The 20,468-nt window shown below is 37.4% G+C and overlaps 1 protein-coding gene and 1 long non-coding RNA gene across 2 annotated transcripts in view; one reads left to right on the top strand and one right to left on the bottom strand.

The window, feature by feature from the left end:
- Positions 1-14,939, top strand: part of CPNE8 (copine 8) — a 227,183-nt gene extending 212,244 nt beyond the window's left edge. The window contains exon 20 of the mRNA XM_060657941.3: positions 13,230-14,939. Within this exon, the coding sequence (XP_060513924.1) occupies positions 13,230-13,418 (189 nt within the window). The 3' untranslated portion in view covers positions 13,419-14,939. The remainder of the gene's footprint in view (positions 1-13,229) is intronic.
- Positions 1-20,468, bottom strand: part of LOC132694530 (uncharacterized) — a 65,035-nt gene that overhangs the window by 7,885 nt on the left and 36,682 nt on the right. The gene's annotated exons all lie outside the window — the stretch shown is intronic.

Genomic DNA, 20,468 nt, shown 5'->3' with positions numbered 1-20,468 from the left:
CACTGTGATGATTTGAATGAGCTTTCTAAATTTCAGTGTTCTGGTGTTCTGGCATTGTTGTTAAGATCAGTAAGGGCATGTGTATAAAATACATTTCTGAAATAGAACTCAGTAAAAGACAACAAAACTGATTAAAATAATTTGAAGGAGAAATATAATCAGTAAGTATGTTAATATAGAGATTAATGTTGATAAAGATTTAAAAAAGCATTGTTCTTTATCAGGCAGCAAGATTAAATTTTAAAATAGAAACATCTATATAACAGTTTTTTTAAAGATAAATATGATTTAAACTTTTTAACCTAACGTTCTTGGTAGACTAAAAAGAACACATGCACATGAATGATTAGGTTAAAAGCACCTGAAAAAGGGAACATGATGATGTGGTCATTTATTTAAGTATCCCGTGGTGTTTTGTTTTCGTAATTAGACACATGATTATTCACCTTAACCTTATTAGCATAATTATACGTCTAAGTAATTACACTTTATCTAAAAGCTCTTCATAATGTATGACTCACAGTTTCCAAAAAATCAAATTACTGAAGGGAAGTATGAATTTGAAGTTCTTTGGAATGTGTTATGCTGCTATTGTAATGCATTTTTCAAAATCAGTAGAAGCAACCTCATGTCCCATAGCGTCATCATAATGCATAAGGGAAACTTGTTACTATTTTCTTCCTTTAGAGGTAGTTAAGCTTGCCCACATGGTTAAGGTTACCTTTAAGAGGGCTAATCTGTTATATTAGTGAAAAACAATAGTCATGCCTGTTAGCATTTATAAAATAAAAATGTCCATGATCATGAAAGTATTTAGTCTCTCAGTGGAAATACTTATTGTGGAGAATATTGAGATTGAGATGCCTAGATCTATGAAAGTATAATATTGTCACTCTGATCTTGAACAAGTCAAGTAATCTTTCTGAGCCTTAATTTCATTACCTCTAGACTTTAAATTCTTTCATCTCCACTCTTTTCATGATGTGAATCTCAGAAGAAGTTAAGACATGAAAATACTTGCTATAATCATGTTTTTTCTCCTTGCAAGTCAGACAGAATCCATGAGACAGACCAGCCTGCCACCTTAAAGTGACATGGGGATCCCCAATGATCCTGAAGACATCTGGCAATATTCAAGGAATTCTATCACATAAAGTTGAACTGAAGTGAAAGAGTCATTGGATCTTACAGATATTGAATAGGAAATTAAAATGTGCCCAGGGAATTAATAGCCTCTTGAATGACTGTGACTTCTTGACTTGTATGCCTACATTTGGTTAAGGACATTTAATAGACCCTTCTCTAATTTCATGGAGAAGATCCTAGGTGGTTATTGGTCTTTTCAAAATACTTAGCAAGGTAACCATTTACCTTGCTAACAACACAATATCACATTGTGTTGAAGAGGAATTAGCATTCTCTCTCACCTCAAATAAGGTTTTACAAACTTTTTCACCATCACAGTTTTCCAGGTTCTACCATACACTAAAATGTTATTTAAATTAGTTATTTGCGAAAAGGGGTTTATGGAGGATTGCCGGAAGATGGCGGCTTAGGAGGACACTGGGCTCATCGCGCGTCCTGCTGATCACTTAGATTCCACCTACACCTGCCTAACTAACCCAGAAAACCTCCAGAAGACTAGCAGAACGGAGTCTCCAGAGCCAAGCGCAGACTAGAGGCCCACGGAAGAGGGTAGGAAGGGCGGAGAGGCGGTGCGCGCTGCAGGGACTGGCGGGAGGGAGCCGGGGCAGAGGGGCAGCCTGCTGGCCAAGCAGAGCCCCCGAGTCTGGCTTGCAAAAGTGGAGGGGCCGGACGGAGTTTGTTCCCACAGCAAGCGCGACTTAGCATCTGGGAGGTCATAAGTTAACAGCTCTGCTCAGAAAGCGGGAAGGCTGGAGGACAAAGGGAGGGAGAGTTGCTGAGCCCCCACAGACGACAGAGCTCTGTTTGGTGGGGAACAGAGGCGCTCGGCAGCACCATCTCCCTCGCCCATCCCCCGGCCAAAATCCCAAAGGGAACCAGTTCCTGCCAGGGAACTTGCTTGCTCCATGCAAACACCCAATGCTGTGCTTCTGCGGAGCCAACCCTCTGGCAGCGGGTCTGACTCCCTCCCGCTGCCACACGGCCCCTCCTGAAGTGGATCACCTAAGGAGAAGCGAGCTAAGCCTGCCCCTCCTGCCCCATGCACCTTGCCTACCCACCCCAGCTAATATGCCAGATCCCAGCACCACAAGCCTGGCAGTGTGCAAGTAGCCCAGACGGGCCACGCCACCCCACAGTGAATCCCGCCCCTAGGAGAGGGGAAGAGAAGGCACACACCAGTCTGACTGTGGCCCCAGCGGTGGGCTGGGGGCAGACATCAGGTCTGACTGCGGCTCCGCCCACCAGCTCCAGTTATACACCACAGCACAGGGGAAGTGCCCTGCAGGTCCTCACCACTCCAGGGACTATCCAAAATGACCAAACGGAAGAATTCCCCTCAGAAGAATCTCCAGGAAATAACAACAGCCAATGAACTGATCAAAAAGGATTTAAATAATATAACAGAAAGTGAATTTAGAATAATAGTCATAAAATTAATCACTGGGCTTGAAAACAGTATAGAGGACAACAGAGAATCTGTTGCTACAGAGATCAAGGGACTAAGGAACAGTCATGAGGAGCTGAAAAATGCTTTAAATGAAATGCAAAACAAAATGGAAACGACGACAGCTGGGATTAAAGAGGCAGAGGAGAGAATAGGTAAACTAGAAGATAAAGTTATGGAAAAAAAGGAAGCTGAGAAAAAGATAAAAAAAATCCAGGAGTATGAGGGGAAAATTAGAGAACTAAGTGATACACTAAAAAGAAATAATATACGCATAATTGGTATCCCAGAGGAGGAAGAGAGAGGGAAAGGTGCTGAAGGGGTACTTGAACAAATTATAGCTGAGAACTTCCCTGAACTGGGGAAGGAAAAAGGCATTGAAATCCAAGAGGCACAGAGAACTCCCTTCAGACGTAACTTGAATCGATCTTCTGCACGACATATCATAGTGAAACTGGCAAAATACAAGGATAAAGAGAAAATTCTGAAAGCAGCAAGGGGTAAACGTGCCCTAACATATAAAGGGAGACCTATAAGACTCGTGACTGATCTCTGTTTTGAAACTTGGCAGGCCAGAAAGAATTGGCACGAGATCTTTAATGTGCTGAACAGAAAAAATATGCAGCCGAGAATCCTTTATCCAGCAAGTCTGTCATTTAGAATAGAAGGAGAGATAAAGGTCTTCCCAAACAAAAACTGAAGGAATTTGTCACCACTAAACCAGCCCTACAAGAGATCCTAAGGGGGATCCTGTGAGACAAAGTACCAGAGACATCACTACAAGCATAAATCATACAGACATCACAATGACTCTAAACCCGTATCTTTCTATAATAACACTGAATGTAAATGGATTAAATGCGCCAACCAAAATACACAGGGTATCAGAATGGATAAAAAAACAAGACCCATCTATTTGCTGTCTACAAGAGACTCATTTTAGATCTGAGGACATCTTTAGATTGAGAGTGAGGGGATGGAGAACTATTTATCATGCTACTGGAAGCCAAAAGAAAGCTGGAGTAGCCATACTTATATCAGACAAACTAGACTTTAAATTAAAGGCTATAACAAGAGATGAAGAAGGGCATTATATAATAATTACAGGGTCTATCCACCAGGAAGAGCTAACAATTATAAATGTCTATGCGCCGAATACCGGAGCCCCCAGATATAGAAAACAATTACTCATAAACATAAGCAACCTTATTGATAAGAATGTGGTCATTGCAGGGGATTTTAACACCCCACTTACAGAAATAGATAGATCATCTAGACACACGGTCAATAAAGAAACAAGGGCGCTGAATGATATATTGGATCAGATGAACTTGACAGATATATTTAGAACTCTGCATCCCAAAGCAACAGAATATACTTTCTTCTCAAGTGCACATGGAACATTCTCCAAGATAGATCATATACTGGGTCACAAAACAACCCTTCATAAGTACACAAGAACTGAAATCATACCATGCATACTTTCAGACCACAATGCTATGAAGCTTGAAATCAACCACAGGAAAAAGTCTGGAAAACCTCCAAAAGCATGGAGGTTAAAGAACACCCTACTAACGAATGAGTGGGTCAACCAGGCAATTAGAGAAGAAATTAAAAAATAGATGGAAAAAAACGAAAATGAAAATACAACAATCCAAACGCTTTGGGACGCAGCGAAGGCAGTCCTGAGAGGAAAATACATCGCAATCCAGGCCTATCTCCAGAAACAAGAAAAATCCCAAATACAAAATCTAACAGCACACCTAAAGGAAATAGAAGCAGAACAGCAAAGGCAGCCTAAACCCAGCAGAAGAAGAGAAATAATAAAGATCAGAGCAGAAATAAACAATATAGAATCTAAAAAAACCGTAGAGCAGATCAACGAAACCAAGAGTTGGTTTTTTGAAAAAATAAACAAAATTGACAAACCTCTAGCCAGGCTTCTCAAAAAGAAAAGGGAGATGACCCAAATAGATAAAATCATGAATGAAAATGGAATGATTACAACCAATCCCTCAGAGATACAAACAATTATCAGGGAATACTATGAAAAATTATATGCCAACAAATTGGACAACCTGGAAGAAATGGACAAATTCCTAAACATCCACACTCTTCCAAAACTCAATCAGGAGGAAATAGAAAGCTTGAACAGACCCATAACCAGCGAAGAAATTGAATCGGTTATCAAAAATCTCCCAACAAAGAAGAGTCCAGGACCAGATGGCTTCCCAGGGGAGTTCTACCAGATGTTTAAAGCAGAGATAATACCTATCCTTCTCAAGCTATTCCAAGAAATAGAAAGAGAAGGAAAACTTCCAGACTCATTCTATGAAGCCAGTATTACTTTGATTCCTAAACCAGACAGAGACCCAGTAAAAAAAGAGAACTACAGGCCAATATCCGTGATGAATATGGATGCAAAAATTCTCAATAAGATACTAGCAAATCGAATTCAAGAGCATATAAAAAGAACTATTCACCATGATCAAGTGGGATTCATTCCTGGGATGCAGGGCTGGTTCAACATTCGCAAATCAATCAACGTGATACATCACATTAATAAAAGAAAAGAGAAGAACCATATGATCCTGTCAATCGATGCAGAAAAGGCCTTTGACAAAATCCAGTACCCTTTCTTAATAAAAACCCTTGAGAAAGTCGGGATAGAAGGAACATACTTAAACATCATCAAAGCCATTTATGAAAAGCCCACAGCTAACATCATCCTCAATGGGGAAAAACTGAGAGCTTTTTCCCTGAGATCAGGAACACGACAGGGATGCCCACTCTCACCGCTGTTGTTTAACGTAGTGTTGGAAGTTCTAGCATCAGCAATCAGACAACAAAAGGAAATCAAAGGCATCAAAATTGGCAAAGATGAAGTCAAGCTTTCGCTTTTTGCAGATGACATGATATTATACATGGAAAATCTGATAGACTCCACCAAAAGTCTGCTAGAACTGATACATGAATTCAGCAAAGTTGCAGGATACAAAATCAATGTACAGAAATAAGTTGCATTCTTATCCACTAACAATGAAGCAACAGAAAGACAAATAAAGAAACTGATCCCATTCACAATTGCACCAAGAAGCATAAAATACCTAGGAATAAATCTAACCAAAGATGTAAAAGATCTGTATGCTGAAAACTATGGAAAGCTTATGAAGGTAATTGAAGAAGATATAAAGAAATGGAAAGACATTCTCTGCTCATGGATTTGAAGAATAAATATTGTCAAAATGTCAATACTACCCAAAGCTAGCTACACATTCAATGCAATCCCAATCAAAATTGCACCAGCATTCTTCTCGAAGCTAGAACAAGCAATCCTAAAATTCATATGGAACCACAAAAGGCCCCGAATAGCCAAAGTAATTTTGAAGAAGAAGACCAAAGCACGAGGCATCACAATCCCAGACTTTAGCCTCTACTACAAAGCTGTCATCATCAAGACAGCATGGTATTGGCACAAAAACCAACACATAGACCAATGGAATAGAATAGAAACCCCAGAACTAGACCCACAAACGTATGGCCAACTCATCTTTGACAAAGCAGGAAAGAACATCCAATGGAAAAAAGACAGTCTCTTTAACAAACGGTGCTGGGAGAACTGGACAGCAACATGCAGAAGGTTGAAACTAGACCACTTTCTCACACCATTCACAAAAATAAACTCAAAATGGATAAAGGACCTGAATGTGAGACAGGAAACCATCAAAACACTAGAGGAGAAAGCAGGAAAAGACCTCTCTGACCTCAGCTGTAGCAATCTCTTACTCGACACATCCCCAAAGGCAAGGGAATTAAAAGCAAAAATGAACTACTGGGACCTTATGAAGATAAAAAGCTTCTGCACAGCAAAGGAAACAACCGACAAAACTAAAAGGCAACCAACGGAATAGGAAGAGATATTTGCAAATGACATATCGGACAAAGGGCTAGTATCCAAAATCTATAAAGAGCTCACCAAACTCCACACCCGAAAAACAAATAACCCAGTGAAGAAATGGGCAGAAAACATGAATAGACACTTCTCTAAAGAAGACATCCGGATGGCCAACAGGCACATGAAAAGATGCTCAACGTCGCTCCTTATCAGAGAAATACAAATCAAAGCCACACTCATATATCACCTCACACCAGTCAGAGTGGCCAAAATGAACAAATCAGGAGACTATAGATGCTGGTGAGGATGTGGAGAAACGGGAACCCTCTTGCACTGTTGGTGGGAATGCAAATTGGTGCAGCCGCTCTGGAAAGCAGTGTGGAGGTTCCTCAGAAAATTAAAAATAGACCTACCCTATGACCCAGCAATAGCACTGCTAGGAATTTACCCAAGGGATACAGGAGTACTGATGCATAGGGGCACTTGTACCCCAATGTTTATAGCAGCGCTCTCAACAATAGCCAAATTATGGAAAGAGCCTAAATGTACATCAACTGATGAATGGATAAAGAAATTGTGGTTTATATACACAATGGAGTACTACATGGCAATGAGAAAGAACGAAATATGGCCCCCTTTGTAGCAACGTGGATGGAACTGGAGAGTGTGATGCTAAGTGAAATAAGCCATACAGAGAAAGACAGATACCATATGTTTTCACTCTTATGTGGATCCTGAGAAACTTAACAGAAACCCATGGAGGAGGGGAAGGAAAAAAAAAAAAAAAAAAGAGGTTAGAGTGGGAGAGAGCCAAAGCATAGGAGACTCTTAAAAACTGAGAACAAACTGAGGGTTGATGGGGGGTGGGAGGGAGGGGAGAGTGGGTGATGGGTATTGAGGAGGGCACCTTTTGGGATGAGCACTGGGTGTTGTATGGAAACCAATTTGACAATAAATTTCATATATTGAAAAATAAATAAATTAGTTATTTGCAAGAATAGAAATACTCTTGGGGAGACTGGGTGTTGCAGTCAGTTAAGCATCTGACTTTGGCTCAGGTCATGATCTCACAGTTCATGAGTTGGAGCCCCACATTGGACTCTGCTGCCTGCTCATATTCTGTAGAGCCTGCTTCAGATTCTGTGTCTTCCTCTCTCTCTCTGCCCCTCTCCCACCTGTGCACGCGCGCTCTCTCTCTCTCAAATATAAATTAAAAAAAAATTTTTTTAGTTTGACAAAAAAGAAGAGAATACTCTTAAATACTTAGAATAATGGGGTTTCAAGGGCACACAAGGATAATGTTGTCAATCTTCCCATCAGAAAATACCTAAGGCATCATAATCAATAATATCTAAGCCATCACATCAAATACTACTGGCTAAAATATTATCAAAAAATAAGGTCTGTTTAGGCTCTCTTACCTTTTCACTGCTTCCAACTTCTTATATGTTGAAGCTAATCAGGTTAATACACTGCAAATGGAACCCAAATTTTTTAAGTGGCCAAACAAAAGCCTATAACTGCAAATAATAACAAAAGCCAGAAGTAGCTGAGTTTCAGCAGAAAGTTGAGGGTAGTGGATGGGGTTCTCATTATTATGTGAAACCTTCAGTGGCTTCCAACTTCTTCATATAATAATAATATTGAGTCATTTATTAACTTCGTTGTATGCTAGGCAGCTACTTTCACTAAATCTTTAATTGAACTTATGCAGATACTTTGATTACGTTTTATGAAAAAAAAAAAAAAAAAAAAAAAAAGAAATGAGTTTCAATTCTTGTCCATAGTCATGTAGCTAGTAAGAAGTAGTCAGGATTTAACCTTAAAATGTCTGATTCTAAAATTCTTAACACAAATTATGTATAACTTTGATTCTATAACCTAACCATAGCATTTAAGAGTCTCCGTGATCTGACCCCAATCTTCCTCTTTAGCTACACACACACACACACACACACACACACTCTTTGTATAGATAAATAGGACTACTAGCTGTCTTTGAGTCAACATTTCCATTGTTCTTGCTTTTATTTCCTCTTATTATTTCACCTGGAATACTCTTCTTCCTTATCTGGTGCTGATTAAAACCCTACATTTTGAAAGATCCCAGTATAAAGCCTTGAACAAAGCCCTCTGTACACCTGAGCTGATTTCCCCTCTGTCAATTTGTTCATATATCACTTTATATCATCCTAAATACTGGTCTCTTTTTACTTTATGGTAGTTTATAAATGAGGAAACGGAGGCAGAGGACGAGATGTTAAACAACTTGTGCAAAATTACTTAAGTCATAAATTGGTAGAGCCAAATTTCCAACAGAGTTCTGATTCCAAACCCTGAGTTCTTTCTGTTACAACACACCTACTCTCCTAAAAGCCAAAATTCTACTGAAGATTATTAGGTTCTGTTTCCCTTTTCATACTGCTGTAGTGGTTTATATATCAGGGTTAGATTAATTTAGGTTCAAATAATGACCAATACTGATAACTATCTGACCTTGGGTAAGTTAACTAATCTAAGTTTCAGTTTCCTCTTCTGTCAATTCAAAATATGGGTAACATGCTAATAAAAATTAAATGAAATATTGTATTAAATTTTTTTGCAGAAGACCTGTTACCTACCAGTTGTTCAATAAGTGCATTAACACCAATATTAGTTACTGCTATTAGTGAGTATGTTGGCATAGTCTAATGCAAAGGCATTTTTTATGTCAGTATTTCATAGTAGCTATACCCTGACTTGGGACACTGTAGTCAGCCTTGTGTGTGATTATATTCATTGCCTCAAGATTGAATCTCATCTGACTATAGTATAAACAGTAAGCAAGATGAGATCCTATGGTTGTTTTTCTAAAACTTAAATGAGTTATTTTCTTAAATCAATATATGTAAAGGCTTTCAATATTTGTTTGTTTGTACTATGGATTGGCCCTTGTGTATAAAGCAATGTCATTTCTCTTGGCTGCATGCAGCTGTTGGCCAGCCTATCATTTACTTAAAATTTATATTTAAATCATATTTTCCATTAAAAGGAGAATAATAACCTTGAAGGCTTAGACTTGAAAATCACTAATGGAGCTCTGCACAGTAGGAACAATCGAGTAAAATTGAGCAGAACAGCAACTAAAAGTCCATTTGCCCAAACTGATTCAAACTTGTTTTCACAAATAGGCAAAACCAGCTGTTAGAGCTGCCATGTGGAACATTTTCCTTATACTGCATGGATGCTAAAAAAAAAAAAAAAAAAAAAAAAAAAAGTAGAGTATCAAGGATATAGTATATTTCTACAGAACAGAATGCATTTGTTGGTATTCTTCAGACAAATGTGATAAATTAGTGAAAATTAAATATTGATTTATCCCTCTAGACTGAACATTTTAAGGGTCTGAGTTAATATGTGGTGATAGTCAGTGATGAACGCTCATCCACAAATGTGTGAGCAATATTTTGAACAGGAGGTCCCCGGGTACAGTGACCAGAAACGAATGATAAAAAGAGACAATAATCAGAGTGGTCTGAGAAGTTAAGTGGAAAACAGATTGTAGAAGGATATGAGCAGTAGTGTTACAGAGGGCATATTTTGTCCTAAAATCCGTAAGATCTGGCATTAATAAGAGGTCAAGGAAATGAAGAGTCACTTGTCATTTTCATCTCTCACTTAGGAGAGTACCTCATGACATGATTGAATAGCTCAATGTTCTTTTGGGAGAGGTTTACATAATTTAGGTTAGTGAGTAGAAAGTTCTCAACGTTTTTTTTTTCTACTCCCAGCACACATGTGGAATGAGCTGTACTCCTGTTGGTAACAGGAACCCGCTATAGCAGTGATTCTCACCCTGGGGCCAAGGACCTTGAGTATTCACGGGCCAGGCAGAATTACTGAACAAACCTAAGTTCAATGTGATATAAACTTTCCTCTTCAGCTGAAAACTATATTTCTTCTTACCCATGATTTATAAACATATTTTAAATAAGAGCAGAACTACATGTATTATGACAATAGCGATTGTGAATGTGAGTTTTGACATCCCAGAGCATCACGACATTCTTAAAAATGAATTGTAATGTCCTTCAGTAACAAAAATTAGCAAATCTCATAGCATCTGCTGGAAATATGAAGCAATGGGTGTTTTAAAATAACAAAAAGGCCGGGAATTACTATCTTAGATGCTAATAATGATATTATACTCAAACTTGATAGAGATAAAACTGATAAAGGATATTCCTTGTATTTAATGTTTGATATGAATGTAAATAGGAAACTATTAAGAATATAGTTTCATATTTATATTGAATACATACATGTTTGAGCTGGTGAGTAATAAATAATACTAGTGATGATTGCAATGACTACCTTGTATGGCACATATTATGACTTGAACACTGTTTTAAGCAGTTTACATGTTAACTGATTTAATACAGCAACCTAATGAAGTAGGTATTACTGTTTTAAGTAGGTATTATTATTTTTATTCTCATTTTTAGAAGAGGAAACTGAGGCAAAGAGTGGAAAATCATCTGTGCAAGATCATGTAGCTATTAAGTAGAAGAACTGGGCTCTGAACTGGGGAAAGTCTAATTCCAGAGTTTGGGAGAATAGGGGGTAAAAAGAGAAAAGAGTTTAATGTCCCTGGCACAGAAGAAAAGTAAAGAATCCAATGAAAATAAAAGAGCAAAGTTGAGGTCAACACTTGATCTTAGCCAAAAGGCCGAGAAGCAATGAGGTAAACACACAAACAGGTAGGATCAACTGTTTGCCGGAGGTAACACCATCCTTTCCCTGAAATGTAGGTATTAGCCACAGATTTCTGAAAAACTGAACTATTAGGAAAAAAAAGTTTAAAGGATAGTCATTGTATACTAAACATATTGATACCTTATTAGTAGTTTATTTTTAAAACGCTGTGTCTTTTAAAAGAAGAATGAGCTAAGCTATAACAATTAGATATCTTCTTCTCATTAATCCTGTCTTGTTGATTCCTATTTTCTCACTTTTCTAATTATCGTTTCAGAGAAAAAAATAAACCCCGACTTTTTTTTGCACTTCTTTGTTGTTGTTGTTGTTAAAAATGTCATCTTGTCCAAAGTTAGATAATTTAACCTCACAAAAGTTCACATCCCCTTAGTTCTCTTCTCAGTTGAAGACTATATTTGCTCTGTTAGATTTTTCTTACCCTTATTAGTTACCTTCAGGGGTAAGAGAAAGCTTCGTCACCTTTCTACAGTTTTCTAAAAGCTAGATTGAGTTTTCTTCCTGGTTAGCAAGACAGGGTAAAATTAAAGTCATATAGGTTGCTTCTGCCTACAGTATGTCTTATTTTATTTTATTTAAAAATTTTTTAATGTTTATTTATTTTTAAGAGATAGACAGAGACAGAGTGTGAGTGGGGGGAGGAGCAGAGAGAGAGGGAGACACAGAATCTGAAATAGGCTCCAGGCTCTGAGCTGTCAGCACAGCTCAATGCGGGGCTCGAACTCACAAACCGTGAGACCATGACCTGAGCTGAAATCGGCCGCTTAACCACCCAGGCGCCCCCAGTATGTCTTATTTTGAAAAGAAAGTAATTTTCTACTCTTGCTTAAAGAGACTGTGTTCACTGCATACAAGGTATTATACCTGCTATTTGATTTCTTAAAATTTTAATTTGGCTTCTCTGTAGGAACCTGACCATTTTAAAACTTGCTTCTTCATAATAGTTGTTTCCTGAAAGCACATCTTGAATAACTATGTAAATCAAAAGTAACTTTCAAAATAAACTTAAAACAGTTATGGCATAGTTATAGAGATGGGAGTGTGTTCTCTCTAGAGGAGAAAAAAATAATTCAGGCTGTTAAATATTATAATCCGAAATTGCTTCAACATTCTCAAATGTCTTCGCTATACCTTTTCCCTAAGACCTAAAATTACTGTGTTCCCAAACTATCACAACATTAACAGTTCAAACATTTCCAAGTGGCTTCAAGAATCATCATGTCTCTGAGGGGAAATTGAACTAATGCCCTCAAACAGCACATTTTTATTAACTTAACCATTACAAATGAAGATAGAATCAGGCAATTTATTGTCAGAGTATTTAATGTTGAGCTGATAATGGCTCTCACGTAATTGCTAATGTGAAGATAGTGCAATTATTTTTATGTGATATAAAAATAAGAATGGTGATATTTCAATAAGAATGCCAAATCTCATGCTGAATTCTTTTTCTTTTCCATTCCAAATAACAGATTAAAAGAAAAAAACAATATCTGGGACATGTGGTTTTATGTTTTAGTAATAATTAAAAATACTTCACGTGTGTTTAGGATACCCACTTCTTTTTTTTACCCTCCACTGGATACTATTTCTGATTGAAAGCTGAATTAAGCATGTATTAACTCCATCTGACAGAAAACCGAGCCCTGAAGAGGTAAATGCTCCAAGTTATTGGGAATCAGGTTAGGTATAGAAGTCAAAACTGCAGAACACATGTAGCAACATGATGGACCTGTCGGGAACAGGAGATTAGAATTATCGGGAGGAACAAACATAGAAAACAATTCCATCCCTTTTTTAAAGTATATACATTAGAAAGGTTTGGTCACTGTAGTAGCTGTTGGTAATGAATCAAATCTCTTTAAAATGCGTAGTAATTATTATCCATCTAACCACTACCCCAGGCTTCTTCAGTTCTCAATGAAATGTTTACATATGTTGATTTTTGTGTCTATTAAATAGCATGCTTTCTTTCTTTCACCTCTGTTGTAGTTCGTGCCATTCAGGGATTATATTGACAGAAGCGGAAACCACATACTGAGCATGGCTAGACTGGCCAAAGATGTCCTTGCTGAGATCCCTGAGCAGTTCCTGTCCTACATGAGGGCCCGAGGAATCAAGCCATCGCCTGCACCCCCCCCATACACCCCGCCTACACATGTGTTACAGACTCAGATATGACTGTGCTCTGAACTGCTAATGTTAATTACACATCAGTTAGAACTGCTGAGTCAATGCTTTGCTCCTGGTGCTCTGTAATGAACCAGGGAATGAGATCCTTTTCTCAGTTTGTTTTCAGCAGTACTGGTTAACATGCTTTCTTGGATCCAAAATTAATTCTCTTCCTAAACCAAAACTGTAAATATGGTTGTTGCATGAGCAACAAAAAAACAATTGTTTAAATGCTTGAAGCAAAATATGGATGTCTTCTCTGAATCTTTTTTTTTTTTTCTTTTGGACAGAAACAGCTAATTTCCAATATATTGTTGGGAAAAAGCACAAACTATGTTTTTAACTCAAACACTGTCCTCGACTGCTGTGTGTCTAGGAAAGCAGTCTCTCTGTATCAATGTTTACATGTTACTACTTTTTAAATTTCAATACTTTTATAACTGTTCTTAAGAATAAGCGTTTTGAATATTGAATCCTTTGTCTTCTAAATTGCAATAGCTATAATCACAAGAGCAATATCTCTTTGAATGACTGGACAAATGCAATTGCAAACAAGGGGAGGGAAAGATACTTTCATATTTCTCAGTAAGTGAATTGTCTTACGAAGCTGCATCTGCTTAGTAATGAGTTCCTTTGCATTGTTTGCCGAGTGTGGGAGTTTAAGCGTCGCAGGTGTGTATCCTGTAAGGACATGCATTTTTCATGGGGTTTGGGTTCTAAATTTAGACTGCCGTCAGTTTATGTTTTGTAATTCTCCGTAGAAATAGGAAAAAGTCAAACATCGTGAACTGTAAAATGCACAGAAAATACTTTGTGTAAAAAGTAGCGTCTTTATATTATAATGCTATTTAAAAGACTAAAACCCAGAATATTTAACTGTGAAACATGTAGCAGAAGTTTTAAACTTTTTATTCCATTCTACCTTGTCTAGATATTTTAATTCAAAGGGATACTGGCTCTGTCAATTTGGACTTCTAGTTCTCACCTTTCCATGTGGCCATGCAGGGTGCACAGGCTGGAAGTTTTTTGTGTAATTCCCAGTTAAATACACACAACCTGTGACTTAGTGCACAACACATTTGTGAAATAACCTACTCCTACATACAGAACTGCCTGTCCACAATTAATTGTAAAATTTTTGCATGTACAGTTTTTACAAGAATTACAGTTTTGTGACGTTGTGTCTGAATTAAAGCATTTCTTTAGAACAAATGGCCTTAAATTCTCACAGAATTCCTGGAAATGATTGTGAATTGCCTTCAAATAATAGAAAAGTGTATTTTTTTTTCTTTTGTGTCAACAATGTAACTGCTTTATAATATTTTTCCTTACTTATGCCCTATTTACTACTTGGTTTATTTCTACTGTATGTTGTTCTCTTTGTCCCAAGTTGACTTAGGGTGACTTTTATAAGCATGAAACTATTTTAATGAAAAGAAAAATATATACACCCACATATCTCACAGTATCAATGTTATATAATTATGTAATAATAAATTGTCCATTTTTAAGTATGTATTAAAATCTTTAAAAGGATAACTATTTGCTCTATAAATTTTATGTGTGAGTGACATGGAGTGTGATGATTTCCCTTATTGATCTTAAATAATTTTGCCAGTAGAGCTTATTAACCTCCTGAATTTTTTAATTTACCTTCATCAGCCCAAAGAAACAAAAGTGAATATGGTCAGTATTCTTTCTTGTGAACATCAGTTATTTTTCTTTGATCTCATCAGAGGAAATGAAAGATGTCTACTTTCTTATCTAACTAATAGTGTACCCAAACCTAGTGGGGGCACATGGCTGAGAAACAATCTTCAGTTATAAACCTTGCCCTGTGTATGGTTGAGAATAGTGACTGGAAATGCATGTGATGTTAGTTCTATATGTTAGGTTAGAAAATACCCAGTCATATCTCATCATTGCATAAACGAAGAAACTAAGTCTGAAGGGGCTGATTTATCTAAGACTGTAACTAGGACAGAACAAAAGTAACTACCTACATTTTGTGGACCATCATTAGGGGCTTTACAATGAAATATCCCAGAAACATAATCCATAAATGCAAACACATATCAATATCTGGACATACAAACTAGGTATGAAGGATATGCAAACATTAGATAATGAGAGACAAGAAAGGTAAGTATTGAGAGAAGAGTGATAGCTCCAAATCATAAACCTTGCTGCCAAAAGCAGATTAGGAACAAAGGTTCTGGATGCTCTCCTCTCTAATCCTATCCCTTTTCTTCTCTGATGAAAGCCATTTTAATTCTAGGATGAGCCCTCGGGCTTCTATTCAGGCATCTCCATTACTGAGTTATGTAATATGAATTCCCATTGCTTCCCAAATGAATATAATATTAAAATCATCCAGGCTTATCTCATCCTTTTCCCCAACTGATCTGAATTTATCTGGAGTCTCAGACATAGTTCATACTGTTTCCTCCCATCTCTCCTTAGGCCTCCACCTAGAATACCCTTTGTATCTTCTAGCCCAAGCCTCAACTCTTAACCATATTCTTTAAAACTTCTGGTGACAATAATTTGCACCTTCTGTGAACTCATCTATGTGTTGCATTTTAGCATATCCATTGCCTCCTATTTTTTATAAACTATTTTACTTTGTGTGGGGAATCTTGATACCTCCCCAAAGTTTTTTCCAGAATGTAACATGGGGAGAGAAGAAGAGGTGGATACAACTTTGAATGGTGGTATGTGGGGGGAAGAGGGCCACAGTGGGAATAAGGTTGGAGGGCAGGCTGTTTTGTTCTTCAGATTTAGTGAAGAGAATCAGGTGGGCTCATATATATATATTTTATTACTGTAGCTTATCATCCACTGAGGACATAGATTTCTCTCACAAGGATTAGGATGATGTGATTGTTGTTTCCTAGAGGAAAAGCAACTGCCCAAGATTTCACGGAAAAGCATGCTTTTCCCTTTCAGCTTGTGTGCATTTTAACTATTTTACGTCTTTGTGTTACTCAGATGTGTAATTGACACAAAATGGCAAGCTACTTAATAAAAACTCAAAGACTAATTTCTGTCATTAGCACAAATAAGATACTCTTCCTAATAAAGAAACAGAGCTGAGGATCAGACTGATTGTGAGTGCATGTGGTATCGCTTAATAAAGACTGAAAGGCTGGAAATCTACTTGTAAAGAGTTAATATGGTGCAGGGCTTTCCCATCAGCGAGTCAGAGATCCCACACAGGTTCTTGCCATGAAGATGGGTGGAAGGCCTACACCTTGCTGACGAGCTACAGGGTTTACACCTTGGGGTGTACTGGGACTCCAGTAACTGGGAGCTCCCAGGATCCAGCATCCTTATTGGTTAACCTCAGGATATCTTACATTCTTTTTTTTTTTTTTAATGTGTATCTTGACTGAAAAAGACAGTAAAGCTCTGCATGACAGAGATTTTTTTCTCAAATAAGCTATGAATGCCCTTATGATCATCTCAAGTTTGCATTAATCACATACATCTTTTTGCATTGAATGACAATTTCTGAGAAAACTTTCTTGCCCTGTCAGTCATCTCCATAAACATCCTACCACTCACAGAAAGAGTAGGTTCCTTAACCTCTGTGTCACTAGATGACTCACAAGACTTCAAGGAATAAAATCAAAGGGATTCAGTGTTGTTTTGGCCCTTAGAGTAAACAATTCTAGATGACCTCCCCTCCTCCTTACCATTGCTGTGCTCCTCACCCCACCTCCTCTCCAAATATTCTTCCATTTGCTCTGAGGATCCCTGAAAGTCATTGAGCAATTAGCTTTTCACTCCACAAAATATAGGGAGGTGCTTAGATGAAATGCATGGAACTTTTAAGAATTAATAAACACATTTTATAAATGTACAGACATAATTGTATCAAGGTTTTGTTTTTTTTTTCTGAAAGGCTTTCCTTCATCAGATTTTACAATGTGATTTTGGTGAGGAAGACTTGGTGTATCACAAGCATACAAATGCTGAAAAGAGTTTCTTTGAAAATGTGAAAGAGGAAACAGGGGAACCCGCAAATACAAGCCTGAGCTCTGTTTATCACTCTCTTCATCGATGATCATCCCGGCAACATTCACACTCAGATTTCATGCTTCACAACCAGAATAAGGAGCCACTAAATAGAAATATTTTCCCAGTAGAGAGTACAGTAAATGCCCCATAACAAGATCATTTTTCTTTAAATTAATGTGACCAACTGCTATTGTAACTGTATGGAAATATTTAAATATTTTAATTTTAATATTTAAATATTTGATATTAATATTTAATATTAATCAAAATATGCTAACATATACATGGATGTCCCCAAACATAATGATTGTACTAAGATTATTGCTTGATGACATACTGGTTCTGGTTCCTACCAAACTTCTGAACAGTTTTAGAGGAACCATCTTCAAACATCATAAGGCTGGGTTGTTGCTTATTTAATACTTTATCAAACCACCTTCAACCCTATCATCTTTTATTGCTTTTACTGCCTGGGCCTTGGAGATTCTCTGAATGTCAAAATCCAAGAAAAAGATGACCACTGAGCTCTTACCATGGAAAGAGCAAAAGCAAACTGTTTTTAAAGATTTGCTCGTTTAGTTTTAAAGCAAAAGTGGCCATGACCTTGTGATTTTCTCATCACAAAGTTATTCACTCATTTAATTTCCATGAAACAGGACTGCTGGATATTCTTAATATATTTAGATAAGCTGATTTCATACAGATAGCATTTCCTATTAGTCAAAGAGGTGGATATCACTGACCTTACAATTAGGAGGAAGGATGAAGGAAGGAATACATTTAAGGCTGGCTTAAAAATAGCTTGTCTTTCAGAGATCGTCCTCACCTTACAAAATAAGTTAATCAAAATTACAAAAAACTGGTTTGGTAATTTTACAGTGAACAACCGGTTTGATAAATCCTACAATTTCCACAAGATAATTCTGACAAGCAACACTAAATAAGGTATCTATCAAATCTTTTTTTAAAATATTTAAATCTATGGGGTGGGTGCCTGGGTGGCTCAATCGGTTGAGCAGCCGACTTCTGCTCAGGTCATGATATCGGGGTTGGTGGGTTCAAGCCTCAGGTCCGGCTCTGTGCTGACAGCTTGGAGCCTAGAGCCTGCTTGGAATTCTGTGTCTCCTTCTCTCTGTCCCTTCCCCGCTCATGCTTTCTGTCTCTCAAAAATAAATAAACGTTAAAAAAAATTAAAATATTTATATCTGAATCTACCTAAAATTAGCAAAATTATTTTACCATTTCACATCCAATAATAACAAAATAATTCTATAATTAAGAGATGGGCAATTCAACATGCACTAATTCTGCATTACAAGATTTAAAAGAAAATGCGGGAACCTTGAGAAAACCAAATAGCAATTATCAGCAATCCTCTTGGGTTCATCAAGAACAAACTTTCAAGTCCCTAAACATTATTTGGACCTAATAACAACAGAAAAATTTATGATACCATTTTCAAATCCTGAGTTGGGTCATCAAATGGTAGTCTGAGAAGATGAAGAATTATAGGTAGTTTTAGTTTTAGTTTTTCATTTATTTTCTGATGGTGCAGAGCAGTTTTAAATCAATGATTTGAAATCTAAATCTGAAGGATTATATATGCACTTGGCCTCTTCCTTAAGCTTGTTATAAAATTGCTAGAAGCTTCACCAGGAGCATAACTCATTACCACACCATGTATTAGAGTCAAAAGATCTGAGTTTCTATCTCAGCTGATTTTAGAAAAATATCACTTAAATTTCTAATCCTAATTTTTATCATTCATATAATGGGGTGATAGTTCCAAGGGTCCTTAACGCACTATCCTTCTGTGATCCTCTCAATGACAGAAGTTATTATCATTGGAGCACACCCTAAGACTTGACCCTTTAAGATCCTGATGGGAGGATTTTATTGAATGAAAGTTGATATATAATGAGCTATCAAGGAGCCTTCTCAGAGAGTGACCAGCAAGTAAGAAAGCTCAGCTTCTTATTTAAAACAGCAGGCTATTAGCTTACCCGTTAATCTAAGTCACATATTTTCACCATTCTCTTCACCTGAGAATCTGGAGTGTATAGGAAAGATGAGAGAAAAAGCCCAAGTCCCATTGCTGTGTGAAAGTCTTTGAGTTTATGTACATATGCCCTAATGCCTGTTTCCCTGCCCTTTTCCTCCTGTCATTGATTATACTTTTTTCTAAATGTTTATTCATTTTTGAGAGAGAGAGAAAGAGCAGGGGAGGGGCAGAGAGAGAGGATGGACAGAGGATCTAAAGCGGGCTCTGTGCTGACAGCAGGGAGCCAGATCCTGGGCTTGAACTCGTGAACCGTGAGATCATGACCTGAGCCAAAAACAAGAGCTGGTTGCTTAACTGACTGAGCCACCCAGGTGCCCCGATCACATTTTCAATTACTTGTTTGTTGTATGTATTTCGGTTTTGTTGTGAACTGCAGAATAGCAGAAAGCAGATGAGTCTTACTCACTCTTCTCTGTCTCACATATAACATAAGGCCTAGCTCTTAGCAGGACATCAGTCGAATTATTGAAGTGAATTGAATCAAATGGTTGATCACTAAGAATGTTACATTAGTAACTGGGTATTCTAAGATAAACCTGAATCACAATGTATCCAGATGGAGAGAGATCAGTAAAAATCTTAAAACAGCACCCAACCTTACTTTTCCCGTATTTGTTTATCCCTCCTCTAAACCCGACCCGTGAAAGGGAATAAATAGAGATTAACAGCTTCTCTCTATCCACCTGCTCTCAGGTTTAATTAGCAGTGAAATTGTCAAAAGGCAGGCAGGCAGGCAGCAGGAGGGAAAGAGATAAATGAAGCTCTGACACAATCTGATAGCCACAGGTCCTGACTCAGGGTGGTCTGCGTCGAAAGTATTCGTAAAATGCCAGGATCCTATGTTATTTCTCCTCTGACCAAGCATACTAAATAAGACAAAACAAAAGACTGTGAAGTCCACACCTTACCTTAAAAATGAAAGTGGCAAGAATTTATATTAATTTTTTTTAATATTCATTTTTGAGAGACAGAGA

The sequence above is a fragment of the Panthera onca genome, chromosome B4 (genome assembly GCF_046562875.1).
Source record: "Panthera onca isolate mPanOnc1 chromosome B4, mPanOnc1 haplotype 2, whole genome shotgun sequence".
Lineage (NCBI taxonomy): Eukaryota > Metazoa > Chordata > Mammalia > Carnivora > Felidae > Panthera > Panthera onca.
Note: the sequence above shows the minus strand (reverse complement) of the source record. Positions and strands in the feature narration are given on the sequence as shown.